Below are 17,422 nucleotides of genomic sequence, written 5' to 3' on the forward strand. Positions count from 1 at the left end.
AACAGGTCAATCTAAATAGTTCTGACGCTTTTGTGCTGTTAGTTCACGCTTGACTGACACTCAATCGCCGGAAACTTAGACAAGACTAGTACAAAGAATTGGAACTTTGAAATACTGTAGTACTTGTTCTTGACATTCCTTCACAAAAAGTGCATGTTGTACTTAATTACCCCAGGTGATTTAAGCTAGGTGAATACAGTCAACACAGGACTATTTACATATGACGTTGTATTCAGTCATTTTTTGCATACTAACAATTAAATAGCGTCTAAATAATAATTATGTATACAGTTGTTTTGAATTGGAGTTAAGAAAATTGGAAAAATACCAAAAAAGAAACCATTTTTTTTAAACACGACATAAATGACCAGAATATTATTTAAGTATACCAGAATAAAAGCTCAAGGTTTTTAAACTCTGCTATAACATAAACGACCATTTCAACTGCCGCATTATGGCAATGTAACCGATGTGGGTAAGTAAATAAGAATAAATTTCATACGTTTAAATTAATTATTACACTGTAGGTACACCTACTAAGGATAATAGTTTATTACGATTTATGAGTAGTTTTACATGAGAAGGCAATATAACGATAATATGGCGGTACGAGTATAAACCACAACCATTAAATGTGTAATATCGTTAAACAACCTGACATAGCTTATGACTTATGATAGTTTATGAAATTAAAGGTGCAAAATCATAATACATATAAAAAAATATATTTTACCAAAACTATTTCAAATTCCTAAAACAGAATATCGAAAATCAAAATGTCTAATGTACCAAATTCCTAAAGACGCATGTCCTAATACACTTTTAATTGAACGATCTCATTTTCGAAAATCAATATTCCTTTGTACACAATACTAAGGACAATACTTTGAAAGTCAATATGTCTAGTGCTCAAAATAGCTACGTTCAAAAAGCCTAATGACAATATATTGAAAATCAATATTTCCGAGAACATTTCCTTCTTACCCTTAGGTTAGGTTCGTTATGTAGCTTCAGATGCCCGAAGGGCAAACCACCCAGAAATAGGAGCCCTGCGAAGCGGGGCTCCGTCTATAGTCTAAGATCCGGCATATATGGTCGACCTTCACCGATCTGTCTGACAGATGAAACTTACATATTATGAAAATATGTTCCTGGACATAAATAAATAGGGTTGCCTAAACAAATATGGTCAAGGCTATTTTTATTTAATTTTGGAAAAAAAAAAAATATTTTTCTTCAAATTTCACCGATCTGTCTGACAAACGAAATAAGTTCCAATGGAAAGTATACAACTTGTACAACATAAATCAACTAGGTTGCCTATGCTTTTCCGGTCACTATTATGTGGTTGCCTAGTTTAAACAGGTGAGTTTTTATCGATAATTGCACTCATCTGTCTGACGCTTGAATTATACATCAAAATGATGGTAATTTTATTGCAAATACAGTGGCATAGGGTAGCCTGCGAAAATCCGGTCACAAATAAGGGTTGCCAGGCTTTTAAATAAAATAAGAAGGGAAGACTTTTAGCGATAACTCATAAACGGCTTAACTTATCACGTTTGTTTTAATTTTGTTTGAATGAGTTTTTTAAGCACTATTTTTATGATTTTTTTCATATTTTTTGGATCGATTTTTCAAAAGTTAGAAGGAATAACCGGTTTTTGTTCTTTCTAAAGTATTATTTCCGAAATGATTCACTTTATCAAAAAATGTTGTTTGCAGACCCCTATTTATTTTGAAAGACCTATCCAACGCCACCCCAAAAACTCACCTGTTTAAACTAGGCAACCACATAATAGTGACCGGAAAAAGATAGGCAACCTAGTTGATTTATGTTGTGCAAGTTGTATACTTTCCATTGGAACTTATTTCGTTTGTCAGACAGATCGGTGAAATTTGAAGAAAAAAATTTTATTTCAAAAATTAATTAAAAATAGCCTTGACCATATTTCTTTAGGCAACCCTATTTATTTATGTTCAGGAACATATTTTCTTTCATAATATGTAAGTTTCATCCGTCAGACAGATCGGTGAAGGTCGACCATATATGCCGGATCTCCTACTACTAGTTAAGTTGTAAAGGAAGTTTTTTGAAAATGAAGTTGCGTACGTTTGACTCTTTAAGCTAAGGTCAGCTAAACGTAGGATAAATGTCGTTAGAAATTTCGCAGTTTATACATTTTAAACTTAGGTCGACTGAACGTAGGAAAAAAGATCGTTAGTATTTTCGTGCACTGGCAGTATTGTACTTTAGACATTTAAATATCAAATATCAAATATCAACATTTATTCAGCAAATAGGCCACAAGGGCACTTTTACACGTCAATATGGAATTTACATACAGCAAAAAAAAAACACATCAACAATTATAAAATACAACTAAGCCGTAAATATTAAATCAAACTAACATAGAGATGTATAAAGTCTCTAAATGTCGAATTACAAAAAACGCTATAACAATAGTATTGAAAAAAAAAACACAAAGATACAAAAACTATAATCTAAAATTATTTAGAGATGTAAATGTCTCCAAGTGTCATCATAACTAAAAGATTACAATATATAGTAGTTAATCAAATTATCCTTAGAGATGTATAGGGTCTCCAAGAGTCAAAATCCTGTATACCTAAATAGTAGGTTGATTAACCGTAGGACATGTATCTTTAGGAATTTTGTACACTAGACATTTTGATTTTCGATGTTCTGTTTTTAGAAATTTCGTACTTAGGAAATTTTATTATAGAAATTATGCTACATACCCATATTTCATACATATCGGTTTATTTTTAAAACACATTTGTTTTAGTAACCCGTAGTTTATAAAGGTTTTTTAGCACGCGAAATAAATAAACCTTTGTAACATAACTCACTTAGGTATTTCTGTTGTAATTTGAGAGGAGGCCTGTGCCCAGCAGTGGGACGTATAACGGCTGAATTATTATTATTATAATTTTATATTTAACTAAAATAATGTTGGTATTTTTGTTATTATTATGCGATGACAATGTACAACTTTCTGTCACATTATAACATAGTAAGTTTTATTAATTACTTAGTTCGTTTATTTAATTTTAAATTGTACTGTATTTTGTTATTGTCATTTTAAATAACATTTTATATCAATTTGAAAAGCAATAATAATGATTCGACTTCACGAAACTTTATTAAATAAAGTTACAGTTGTTTGTATCATTTATATATTATAGTATGATATGTAATCTAACTGTCGATGTGAAGGATCTCTTCGTCGTCGTGTAGAAGGATGCGACTCTCGCTCATTGAAGGCGATTCCAGCAGCGCCAGGTTTTCCACCTCGCCTAGAAAAAAGTGATATCGGTTAATACCTACTACCTCTAGATCCATGGCACAGAATAAGTAATAGTATTATCATACAGAACAGACACGCACCGCCCTGCCCCGACTCGGATTACCTCGCCCCGCAACTGGCCGCGACATGAATGTGTGCGTAAGTCGCTCTACTGAGAGCATGCCAGAAGTCCGTCAGATACACAATGACGCGTGTACAGACGTGCCGCGCACACATATATAAACCCAAATCATTTTTGATGTATGGCGTGTCCGCCCTGTGTCCATGGGGTCCCAGCGCGCATAAGTTGTTCGCAGAAATCGCGAAGCGTCCGATTGACGTAACTGGTGACCGAAGAGCTGGCGGCTACCTCGCACAACGTATCAGCATTGCGATACAGCGAGGAAATGTCGCCAGCATCCTTGGTACAATGCCTGAAGGGCCTATTTTAGATTTAAGCTAGTTTTTAATTTCTTTTAGTAATACCACTGTATATATATCTTGTTTGTATACCTACTGAATAGGTATCACATTGAAAAGTCACAAAAGCTGTATGATATCTGGATATTTTCCGAAAAATGTTAAATAGAACTGAGTGTGCCTTCGAAGTCCTCGACAAAACTGTCGTGTTCATATATTTGAGAGTAAGAGCCTTAGGAACTCGCTGCTTGTTCGCCTCGCTTTCAACTGTCCCACAAATTGCCGGTGTGATAAGGGTCTAATACATCTTCTTGTTAAGGATGACTCACGTTAGACCGGGCCGTGTCCGGGCCGAAGCTTCCGGCGCTTACTTTTCTATGACAGATGACAGGTGATCGTGTGATGATTTCCATATAAAACGAAGCACATGACACGGCTCGGTGTAACGTGAGTCATCCTTAATTCTTTCTATTATTTCATTATAAATAAATTAAACCTTATTCTTCGATGAATGATGTGCGCTGCATAAAACGTCACAATGCACCTATGGAAATACAGCGATACACATTTCTATAGGTAATATACGAGGGCTGTTTGATAAGTACCCGTTTATGAAAAAAATAATCAGTTGTTTTTGTTTATATGCATTTATTTTTCTTCATAGTCTCCTTTTAACTCTATACACTTGTTCCACCTATATTGAAGCTTCAATAAACCATCCAAAAAGTATGATTTCGGAAAGTCATTAAAATAGGCCTCTGTGGCGGCAATGACTTCGTCATTTGATCCAAATCGCTTACCACCGAGCCATTTTTTCAGGTTGGGAAACAAAAATAAATCGCATGGGGTCAAATCTGGAGAATACGGGGGGTGAGGCAATAGGGCATAGCGTAATTGTGTTAATTTAGCCATCACAACTCTAGACGAATGAGCTGGTGCGTTGTCGTGATGAAACAGTACTTTTTTATTTTTTAAATGGGGTCGTTTGTCCTTCAACACAGCGTCAAATTCATCCAATAAATTGGCATAGTACTGCCCTGTTATCGTTTTCCCCTTTTCTAAGAACTCAATATGTATAATACCCTGCGAATCCCAAAAAACGATCGCCATGAGCTTTCCAGCCGATGGAACGATTTTTGCTATCTTTCGCGCAGGTTCACCCGGTAAAATCCACTGCTTCGACTGCCCTTTTATTTCCGGGGTGTAGTGGTGACCCACGTTTCGTCCACGGTCACGAAACGACGCAGAAACTCCTTCGGGTTACGTTTGAACACGGCCAAACACTGCTCCGAAGTAGTCAGTCGGTTCCGTTTTTGCTCCTCCGTGAGTAAACGCGGCACCCACCTCGCCGATACTGTCTTCATACCCAATTTTTCTTCTAATATATTTTGTACCCGCTTGATTGGAACATTTACAGCATCAACGATTTCTCGAAGTTCAATTCGGCGGTCGGCTAAAAGGATATTTTCAATTTTCTTAACCATATCGTCTGTAGTCACCTCAATTGGGCGGCCTGGGCGATCCTCATCAAAGACGGTTGTTCTCCCCCGCTTAAACTCGTTAAACCAGTATCTGACGGTTGTCATAGAAGGAGCACATTCATGGTAAACCGCTTGCATTCTTACTTTTATTTCATTACATGTTTTTCCTTCCAAAAACAAGAATCTAATTACAGACCGATACTGCTCTTTCTCCATTTTCACAATTTTAAGTTCACGCTTTCACTGAATCGCTGTCAAATGAGAAAAAAACAAAAGAATGCTGTTTTTTTTTTAATTTTCCCACCTCTGAAAAATGGCTTAAAACGATTGTATACATATTTTCGGCCCGTGATATTAATACATTTGGAAAACGGGTACTTATCAAACAGCCCTCGTATATGATATGACGCAGTATCTTACGCAACGTATGGCGTCAACCGGAGACGAAGAACTTTTAGGTGAGTTTCTTTGACGTTCGTTTGGTCGTAAACAGTGAAACATACCAATCCGAACAGTAAAGTTCATGGACTCGCTTTCATCCAGCATGGAGAACACGTTTTCAACAGGAATGTACACGTTCTGAGTGTGCTCCAGGAAGTCTGCGTCCTTCTCGCACTTACACGGACGTCTGTTTAAAACAAGTGTGTACTGTTAAGATTAAAATTACTGAAAATACTTTTTATAATGTCTTATCTACCAAGCGTGAGATACTCTAAGGATTGTTTTAAATATATATGACACTACATTTACATATATAATCAATATACCGTTCGTCATTTCGGTTTGAGGGTAGTATATAGAGATGCCCCGAATAGTGGTTTTGGCCGAATACCGAATACCGAATATTCGGCACATCTCTCGGCCGAGTACCGAATATTCGGCATGATATGCGAACATTTTGAGTCACAATTACCTACTTACATATTATTATGAAAACTGTTCGGCAACAAAGTATAACGTTTGCTAAGATATACTTATTTTTTGTTCAACAGAATTAATGAATATCGTTAGAGTCAATCAAATCAGATCCATGTTAAAATAAAATATTTTGTAATCAACTAATGCTCAAAAAAAGGTCTTCGTATTTAACAACTTTCCAAGAATAAATTTTAAATATTAAATGTAACTTAGTGTTTGGTTATTTTTATTGTGTAATTCTTCTTTTCAGGTAGGTCCAACAGATATTCGGTATTCGGCCGAATACCGAATATTCGGCTAAGTGGCCGAATAGGCCGAATACCGAATAGTTGCCGAATATTCGTGGCATCTCTAATAATATACCCAGTAGTAGGAGCCTCTTTATGACTAAATACAGGAAGTTTACACGGACACTTTTTTCAGAAAATAAGATTTTAATCTCATAAACAGAGTTCGTAAAAAACTATTACTCAAATGCTTTATGTTAAATATACATATATAGGTATATAATAATAATTAACCTACCTATTTTACATTAAAAAAAAACCGGCCAAGTGCGAGTCGGACTCGCGCACGGAGGGTTCCGCACCATCAACAAAAAATAGAGCAAAACAAGCAAAAAAAACAAGGAAAAAAACGGTCACCCATTCAAGTACTGACCCCGCCCGACGTTGCTTAACTTCGGTCAAAAATCACGTTTGTTGTATGGGAGCCCCAATTAAATCTTTATTTTATTCTGTTTTTAGTATTTGTTGTTATAGCGGCAACAGAAATACATCATCTGTGAAAATTTCAACTGTCTAGCTATCACGGTTCGTGAGATACAGCCTGGTGACAGACGGACGGACGGACTGACGGACTGACGGACGGACGGACGGACGGACAGCGGAGTCTTAGTAATAGGGTCCCGTTTTTACCCTTTGGGTACGGAAGCCTAAAAACATGTTTTCACTTAAAACGTTCTTTCCGTGTGGGTATCCTTCACAAAATACGATTGGGTTTTCCTTTACAAACCATCAAAGTATTGTCGTTTGCGAGCTCGTAAGTATTGTAACAAGCTCGGTTTAAAAATATGGCAACATTTAAATTTCCGCCCTAAAATCATTTCCCTTACAAAAATATATTCATTTCTCCCCAAGGAAATAAACATAATTTTCAGCAAACTTGGTAAACGATGCGATATCATTAACAGACGGAAGATTAAGCCATAAATATGGCGGGTTCGGTCCACTTTGCACTTATCTTGGAGTGTTTAAAAAGATTTGGCCTATTTATATTATTTAAACAGTCCTTTGGGAAAGAGTTTAAAATTGGGATAAACAAGGTGAATTAGGGTCGGTAACGCATTAGGGGTATTTTTTATGCAAATGAAATAACGCGAATATTACCTTTTTATGCAAAATGACACGTCATGAAGAATAATAAGCCATATATATTTTACTCGAAATTTGCAGAGACGCATGGGTCCTTAACACAAATTGGTTTGTATCAAGTGTTATGACCTGAATTCACTTTTATTATTGTTTCTTGTTTAAAGCTTAGACATTGCGTTTGAAACTTATTACTCATTATTGTATTATTTGATGCATATTTTTAAGATTTCAATGTCTATGGTAGCTTTTACTTCTTTAATTGGCATACAATTTGGGTTTGGTTAGGTTAGGTTAGGTAACTATCAAATTTCTCATACATTATATGACATGTAACTCAAAAGATGATAGTTTCTTATTCATACATACTACGAAATATATTTTAATTTAGTGCCATTATAATACTAAGCGCCACTTGGACCATTCCACAAACCCGGGGTTAACCCGTAACCCCTTACTGCATGTAATAAAACAATATTTGTTTAAATTTTAACTTTAATAGCTGTCAATAGAATTGAATGTCATATCCGCCATATATGGCTACGTATGCGGTAAAGGGTGATGGAGTTACCATGATTACCAGTACAATTTGAACCTCGGTTAACGGTTTAACCGCTTAACCCCTGGTGGATGGTGCAAGTGGCCCTAATAAACATACCTATTTATTATAAAATTCAGTCACGTCTTACCTATACATTATTCTTTTACATGGCAGACTTGGTAAAAATATATCAACTTCAAAGTAAAATTTCTCGGCGTACTCATCATTCACCAGAACTGTCCACATCATTCTTCCTGGAGAAAAGAAAATAATAATTTGCAGGTTATTTCTGATGCTTCAGAATGATTTGGTTAATTTCTCCAAAAATATTTTTCTTTTCGTCTGTAGAGGAAACACCTAACTGCATTAATATCGGTGCTTTGGGAAATTAAATTTTGGCTATGTACGTTTCTGGTGCGTGTTCTTTTGATTCTATTGAATATTACAGTAGGTAATATGATAATCGAATCATTTTACATACAGCCCCGTCTACTGGCAAGCCGTTTTACGGTTTTAGAGGTTACCGTAAGGGTACGTACACTCGTACATCTCATAAATTTGTTGTTTAAGCTCTGCGTTGCGTCAAACAGTAATGTACATACACATATTAATATTATTTGCAAGTCAGTTCTTGTGAGATAACTGATTTGCTTTAATTACCTATGTGAATTAAATATAATAAAAAACAACAACCAATCTAGGCTTTAATTTCGAAATAATCTGTTTCACAAATTTCTATTAACCTCGCAACCTGAAAATAAAATAGTAAAACTTACCTCCCCTCTTATCATAAATCTGGTAAACGTTGAACACCTTCTCGTAGCACTTAAGCAAGAAGTAGTTGAGGACCGGCTCCGTCCTCTTGGGGTCCCACTTGTCCTTCACGGTGATGAACGGGATCTCGGTGACTCGAGTCTTGTGCTCGGCAAAACAGTGGTCCATCCAATCCCCAGCTCTGCCCTCCCATTTGCATTCTCCTGCAAAAGAGATTATACGTTCACTTTTGATTGCTGGCAGTTATAATTGCAGATAAGTCTGTGGTGTTGTTGAGCACGTGTTTAAAATGTAACCAACATGGATGGCGACTGCAGCAAGTTTTCTGATACTGCATTGTCGGTGCAGCCTTGTAGCAGCGGGAAATGGGAGATGAAGAAGATTGATTATCATGATGCTAGCCGATCTAGGTTACGGTTACTATGATTTTAGAGGACAAGCCTTTTAAATAACTCACCGAGGAAATAATGGGCCAATCGAGGCAATAGTGGTTGGAAAAGGATTTTGTTATTTGTTGTTAATATACCAGCCAAATGCAGAATAATGTGGTAATAATGGATAAAAACAATTGATAGGGTTATCACAGATTAGTAGAACTATGTAAAGTTTGCATGTTTACCATAAACTCGGGCCATGAAACAGTTGATGATGCGAAACTGGCAATGAGCTGTGTGCTTCTCAAGCAGCGGCAGCGTGGCGTGCTTCGGGCACCCGCTGTTCACGCAGGGAAAAAGCACCTTGTTGGCCAGGGATTCCAGCACCATCGGCCGGATGAGAGAGAACTCTTTCTGAAATGATAACCAATTATTTATTTTACTACTAGCTTTTGCCCCTTCGTCTGCGTGGAATCAGTAACATCAGCTAGAGTAAGAATAGCGCCTGGATAAAATGTAATATCAATCCTTCAATTTGAGCATTGCTTACATCAATTAACAGGCAATTCAGTAATTCTCTAATTTCCACCCCCATTTCACCCTCTTTAATTCAATTCAATTCAATTCAATACTTTATTTCCAAGAATATGGTACATACAAAGTTGGTTAGTAAAAGGTGTTAGGTCAGCATATTCTGCCGGCATGCATCGGCGTAGAAATATTTACATAACTATGTACATGTGGAGTCAAATTAAATATTAAAATTATAATTCAGTCAGTTTAACATTAACAAAAAATTAATTAAGAATTCATAATAAATATCAATTAAAAAATTCATCTATAGAGTAAAAACATTTTTCAAGTAACCACTGAAACATTTTTTTTTCAAATTTACATGTCGGTAGAGTTTTGAGGTCATCTGGCACTCTATTAAATATCTTTACAGCCATATTATAGACATTTGACTGGGACACTTTCAGCTTCTGCGCAGGTTGATATAGCTGTAGTGGCTTCCTGCTGGGCCTTTGCTTATTTACCACTTCATCGTGAAGTGGAAAAAGCTGGGGCTGTTTTTTGACAAATTTAGTAATTTCTAAAATGTACTGACAAGGCAATGGTAGAATTTTAAGTTCTTGAAATATTGGTGTACAGTGGGCGAGATATTCGCTTCCGCTTACAGCTCTGATGCAAGCTTTTTGGGTCACGAATGCTCTTTGGATATCAATACTATTACCCCAAATAATAAGTCCGTAACGCAAAATTGAGGCGACATAACCATGATAGGCTGACATTGCAGCTTCTCTTGATGCTATAGATCTAAGCCGCCGCAATGCAAAAACAAATCTATCCAATCTGGAACATACATTTTCAACGTGTGCTCTCCAATTTAAATGTTCATCTAGAGTAATACCAAGAAACGTGGTTGAATCAACAAGTTCTACATTAGAATTGTTACAATTAACATTTAGGTTAGTATTAGTAGAGTTACGAGTTTTAAACTTAATAATTTTAGTCTTAGCCAAGTTTAATTTAAGACAATTATTTTCCAACCATCTAGTCGTATTATGCAGTTCGTTAATTGCTTCATTTTCTAGGTCACTATTATTGCTAGACTTTATGATTAGGGTAGCATCATCAGCAAACAAAATGCATGTATGTTTTAGTATGTTCGGCAGGTCATTAATATATGCTAAAAATAACAGAGGACCGAGTATGCTTCCCTGTGGGACGCCACAATTACTTGTTTTTGATAGAGACTTGTAGGTGATTTTCTTTTTCTGGACTATTTTAGTAATTTCTGTGTATTGTTTTCGCTCAGACAGATAGCTCTTGAGCCAATCATTAGCCTTTCCCCTAATGCCATATTTTTCTAGTTTTGTTAATAAAATTTTGTGGCACACGCTATCAAAGGCTTTGCTCATATCTAGGAAAACTGCTAAGATAGGTTGGTTGTCATTAAGTGATTGGGTAATATTTAGGGATTACTTGTGACATAAAAACTAATATCCTATGTAATTCCCCGGGACTCAAACTCTCTATGCCAAATTTAAACTAAATCCGTTCAGCGGTTTAAGCGTGAAGAGGTAACAGACAGACAGACACACTTTCGCATTTATAATATTAAGTATGGGTTGATACCTATTTCCATGTTAGCTGACTTAGGCGTGAACGGCTTCAATTTAATTACACAAGAGTTATACCACGGAAGAAAGAATGAGCGCGCCGCGAGTTATACATACATACAGTTAAATCAATTTCACCCGATAAATAATCTAACGATAAATCAACGCGGCCATATAGGCGCTTTTATTTGCTAGGAATCAATTATGGTAACAATTGGTGAAAAGCTCAGTGGAAATGTGTTGATTTTTAATATAACAACTAAGAAACATAACAAACACAGTGTAATATAAAATGGTACACTCACCTTGCATACATGGCACTGGAAGCTCTTTTCAAAGCAAGATCCACATATGCTATGACCGTCCACACACAAGTGGATAGGTGGTTTCATATACTTGTTGCATTTGGTGCATGTCAGATCCTTCACCAGGCTCTCGTAGTGGTCCGTCTCCAGCAGGGTACCCAGTACCACTGGAAAGGAAATATTGTAAATAGGGTTGCCTTATTTTACGTTACCTTATTGCAGAAATTGGCCGCAAAACAAGGAATAGCTAACCAGATTTCTAAGAATGAGTATATTTTATTCAATTTTTGAAGAAAACTAACCATAACCTACACAACCTACATAACCTACTTATATGTATATTTTTCACCTAATAGGTACTTACAAATTTTGAACATAGTAAAAAATTACGTGACAATAAATATATTTTATCATTTTTAGAGTTCTTAAATCTTCTGGGAAGGTTCACGCAAAAACGCGTCATAAATATTTATCCGCAAATACATTACACTCAAATGCATGAAAACATCTGTAAAAACTCAAGTTCACTATCGTAATTTTAACAGGCACTCGTGTATACATTTTTTCCTGCTTTTAGTGAATTGTGTGAGATTGAAAATTATAAAGAAAATCTGTATAAAATGTGTAAAATGAGCGATAAGATATTCCGGAGGTAACGATCAAAGAGAGCTTATAATATTTATGTAGATAAAACAGTGTATGGAACTGTATTAGTACATAATTATAGGCATTAAACACTCGTGTGATCCTATTATGAAACGAGCGGACACACCAGTGTTTTGATGCCTTTCATTATGTAGCAGTCACATAAATTACGACAATAATTTTCACTTCAAAGGTAACAATTATTCGAAATCTAAGTAATGACGATACCATTTAGTAGATAATTGATAACCTCCATTGATAACGAATCAATTAATTAAGATTCCGTATTAAGGACAAATTAAATTAAAGCAATGATTCTTTTTAATCTTCCTTAGGAAATTAAGCTTAGTTATAAGATACTTACTTAAAGCCATAATTTCTTAAAACAACTTAAATACTTATAAGCACACTTAATATCACCACACATCCTAACATTGTTACACAAGCTATTAATAAATATATTTCCGTATCAACATTGTATATTATCACTTCCTTAATTATAACATGAAAACTTCACTATTTGTTTATTTATTCAATAGTTAGCGTGGTATGAAGGACACCATCACAGTACGAACTACAGGTGCGGCCGACTACCTACTAATCAAATTATACAACACAAATGTATAGGCCAGACTAATCTAGCAAACTAACTAGACACATAACTAATAATAGGTACTAACATTTTTTTCCCGCGAGTGACGTTGTAGACGACATCCTAGAAATAACCCGCTGCACTACACCACGTCAAATACAAATTTGCACTTTGTAAACACTGAATCATGTGGGACTATTGACGTTAGTCGATTATCTTGTAATCGTTCAGCCATTTTCAGTGATAAGGTTGGTGTACACGAAAGACTGGGCTAGTTCTTGGCGACAGAGTGAGACGGTGTATTTTTAGACAAGGCCGGTAGGGCCGCGAGAGTGAATCGTCCCACTTGACTATGAATAGTCCAACATCCAGTGTCATGGTTACGAACATTTTTTTATTTATTTACTCAATAAAAAATACACAGCAATACATTACACATTTTCTTTCGCCAAACTGCATGACAGTTTGTTGGCGAACGGTAGCACTCAACAATCAAATATCAAATATCAAATATCAAATATCAACATTTATTCAGCAAATAGGCCACAAGGGCACTTTTACACGTCAATATGGAATTTACATACAGCAAAAAAAAAAATCTTCCTTAATCTACTGTGTTAGGTATTAAGTAGGTACTATCGGCAATACACTTACCTGACCAGTCGTTAGGCTTTATCTCAATGCAATAAGGTTCAAAACCGGTCATTTAATAGCATTTGGATGATTAGCGGCTGTTGATAGTTTTTAACTCAATTTTAATAATAGGTATTTATTTTAGTACCTTACGGTTCTCTGCTGAGATTTTTTACATCTCTTTATGTTTTGATTCATCTATCGTATAATAACAGCGTGTTACACCTACATGATAATTTTATCACAAGTTAAATTTGTTGAGTACCTATTAGTTTCTAACTTATGGATGCGAGGTTATTTCAAAATTAACCAAATGGACTAGTCAAGTGGATCTACGTCAGCAAGCATCGTAAAATATTTTAATACATTTCGTTACGTTCGAGTTAAGAAATGAGCTATTATTTTGAAAACGGTATATTAATATGCGTAACAAACGCGGGAAGTAAATTCTAACTGCCGCCTAAACTATAACTTTTATATTCATATCCTTGAGTTTCATATTATAATTTTAGATGGTTTTAGGTTCATACATCTGAGAATAGCCCTGAAAGTATATATAATCTAAATATTATGGTTGACTAACTACCTACTTCTAAAATCAATGTTTAAAAAAACGACGCGTAGGTACTAACTGCGCAACCTTGGTGTCTCTGTCTATGGGCCCGATTCGGATTTTGTAATAGACATCTATTAGATATCTTGTAGACATCGCCAAGATACGATAAAGATATGTTTAAGATCTAACCTGTCAAATTTGACATTTCCGCGATTCTGGAGATACTCTTGAACGATTTCCACAAGATATTACTTAGAGATCTAATTCACATCTAATAGATATCTAACACGATCTATCGTAAAAGTGACATTGGTTGCCCGAATTGCGCTGCAAAGCGCAAATTCTAGTTGAAATCTAAACTATAACGTATCTAGAATGGATCTAGTACGTGTCGTCTCTTGTGATTATCTTGAAGTTCGAATACGGCAGTATATATCAAAATAAGCTAAGTGAACAAGCGTATTAAGCCATGCGTGAATTCTTGTATTCGACTGTGATACATTTTGTAATAAATGCCTTTAGCATTAAATAACTTTTTATATAATATATTTAAAAGCCGCTGGCGCTGTTATTACCAATATACAAGATATTGATCAAACGTGTCCCCTGATAAGCTATCGGTATCAATCCCGCAGTATACCGCATTTGATTTGCGTAATTATTATTTATCGGTACTTATAGCAACCTGTACCTACTTTGTTTCTGATTAAAACAATTCAGTTACTTTGATCAGAACCAAACACGATGAAAATATTAAAACAAAGTAGATATCTACCTACTTTGAAAGATTTATAGCTAACATTTGATGGTATCCTGTTATCCTTCATCAGGGACATAGGGCTCTCAGAAGGGATTTCCATTTTTCGCGGTCCAGCGCGGCCTCCTCCAGCTCCGCCCAGCCGAGGCCAACTGGTGCAGCCTCCTTTTCCACTGTGCGCCTCCAGGTGGTACGTGGGCGGCCTGGCCCCCTTTTTCCGGGAATTTTCGAAGTCAGCCCTTGCTTGGATATATGGTTGTCTGGCCTTCGTTAAACATGACCTATCCAGCGCCATTTCCGCAGAAGTATCTCCTTAGCTAAAGGGTTTTGTCCGGTCAACTCCCATAATTTAATATTGGAGATGGTCCGTGGCCAGTAGAACCCACGATTCGATAGCTAACATTTACATTATAATAACTATTCCACTTTATTTTTTTTATTAGGCGGACCCCGGGTCCTCGCGCCCCGCGCGGGGGCACAGCTGGGATTGACGCCAGGATGATGATGATGAACTATTCCACTTTATTTATACTTTACTCCAGTTGGGCGTATTCCGAGAAGATGGTATTTATGTAAATGTGCAACTGTGCCGGAATACCGGGAAATCGCCAAAACAAATATATACGTTAAATAACCCATTTTTACTAGCAGTTATGTGTTGGTTGAAGCATATGTAGGTATAAGCCAGTAACTGTTATAACTAGCAGTTATAACCTATTTAATTTGATCGGCTCATTTTATATACTTTCGACTACACACAACTTACTAGCATACGGAAAGATATGTGTCTATACGAAGATATTCTTTCTACTTGAAAGATGTACAGAACAAAAACTCGTATAAGGACCACTTTATTACGGTAGGTTTGTGTAGTATAACAAAATTATAACTACGGCCTCATTAGAACTTTAAGATACGTCAAGAATTTGCTAAAGATACGATATGGATTGGATATGTCAGTGTCAAAAGTGACGTTTCTTCAAACAAAAACGTGTGTCGTATCTTTAGCAAATCTTTTTTCGAATCAGGCAGCTAGTTACTTTCAAAGTAAACACCATGAGCGCTTTACCGCCCTATAGGTTTCATTGTTGTCTAGCTTCAGAGGGATTAGGTTCCGTAATCCAAGACACGCGTCTGGCTTCACGCGGACTCGTGTTTGTTACTTTATTTTTCCAACTAGCGACCCGCCCCGGCTTCGCACGGGTTAACAAATTATACATAAACCTTCCTCTTGAATCACTTCACTAGTTTTAAAGATCTAAGCATACAGACAAACAGGAAAGCGACTTTCTTTTATACTATGTAGTGATAATTGAAGACATATTACCAATGTCGAAGAATTTTTGTTTCGATTTTTGTTTCAATGTTTAGATTTTTTTATTAACTCAGTGCAATATTTTGAATCTCAGCGTATACATAACTTTAAAATGTAAACAATACACAAAATTTGGCAGCTTACAAATTAAACAGGAAAGTTAACTGAAAACCAAAGCAGTCAAACTCGAGTGACATGTTTATTTGGTGCAGTGCAATGTCCTTTTAGAGGTATTTTGATTTTGCATGAAATAGTCATCAATATTTTTATTTGTAAATTATGTAAATGAATGAAGAAAATAGATAGATAGGCACTTACAATTAGAAAATTCGAAGAAATTGTAATACTTATGCAAATATGCAGTGTGTTTTATGATAATTATGATATCTAAAAAGTTCTAAAACAGCTCTCCGATTATTTTTGAGTATTGTAAAAAATACATAACTTTAAATTCAACTGCTTAGCTTTCAATGTTGTGAAAGGAAACGATTAGTCACTATAATATTACTTACAACTCACGGAGCAACACAGGCCAATGTTGAGTCATTGGTCTTATTGGCTTTTGCTAATTTCACAGGAACGGCGATTCGCGCCCAAAGCTATTCCTGGTGTCCTTCAGCAATTAAGTGGTTGAAATACAAATGCCATTTAATTGCAGAAAAAACTTTCGTCTGGTAAAAAGCTGCTAATTGCAATCTTCATTGGTCAAGTTAATTATAGTATTTGATTTTGGATATAACTTATTGTTTGTTATTAATTTTGAATACTTATGTAAGTAGAAAGCATTGACTAAACATATTTCGTAAATTACTTACAACGAAAATGCTTTGTTATGCAAGTAGACACTTGTATTTAAAAGCAGAATAATAATGATATTACCTGATCTGCGATGGTTTTGACGCTCCGTCAATAGGGTATTTACGATTTTAAAAAGTCGATTACAAGATAATATAAAAATAACAAAAACACAGAACTTTCCGAGAAATTATTATAATTTTCTATAGGTACTTACGTAAGCTCGTTGGTCAAAGTTTAAACGAAAACGTTTTGTGTGATTCGAGTTTTGTTTCTTGGCCGGTTAGTTTATTTGAATTCTAATGAAGCCATTTTCCTTGTACCTGTTTTACTACCATCGGAAAAATGTTAAGCTCCAAACAAATTTCATTTCGTTTCATTCTCAATCCGTTTTGTTATTATTTCCATAACATTAAGCTCAATGGAATTTGTCATTAAATGAAAAACAGTTGTTTTACTTTTCCATTGTCAGAGCTAATCAGAAATAATGAAAGTTTATGCGCAGTATAAAT

General features: G+C 35.6%; 1 protein-coding gene and 1 long non-coding RNA gene across 3 annotated transcripts in view; both read right to left on the minus strand.

Annotated features, from left to right (window-relative positions):
• The window catches only part of LOC134652140 (uncharacterized), a 156,229-nt gene that overhangs the window by 77,513 nt on the left and 61,294 nt on the right, over nt 1-17,422 (minus strand). The window lies entirely within an intron of this gene.
• Nucleotides 3,143-13,167, minus strand: LOC134652221 (zinc finger TRAF-type-containing protein 1). 2 transcript variants are annotated; one of them, XM_063507388.1, is made up of 7 exons: nt 12,943-13,167; nt 11,618-11,784; nt 9,435-9,603; nt 8,818-9,018; nt 8,190-8,295; nt 5,716-5,840; nt 3,143-3,321 (listed from the first exon to the last, which is right to left on the minus strand). In XM_063507388.1, the coding sequence occupies exons 1-7, from the start codon at nt 12,974-12,976 to the stop codon at nt 3,224-3,226; spliced, it is 900 nt and encodes a 299-aa protein (XP_063363458.1). In that variant the 5' UTR covers nt 12,977-13,167; the 3' UTR covers nt 3,143-3,223. The 2 variants fall into 2 exon arrangements, with proteins under 2 accessions (XP_063363458.1, XP_063363459.1); XM_063507389.1 differs by lacking the exon at nt 12,943-13,167 and adding an exon at nt 12,627-12,755.

The sequence above is a fragment of the Cydia amplana genome, chromosome 11, assembly GCF_948474715.1.
Source record: "Cydia amplana chromosome 11, ilCydAmpl1.1, whole genome shotgun sequence".
Lineage (NCBI taxonomy): Eukaryota > Metazoa > Arthropoda > Insecta > Lepidoptera > Tortricidae > Cydia > Cydia amplana.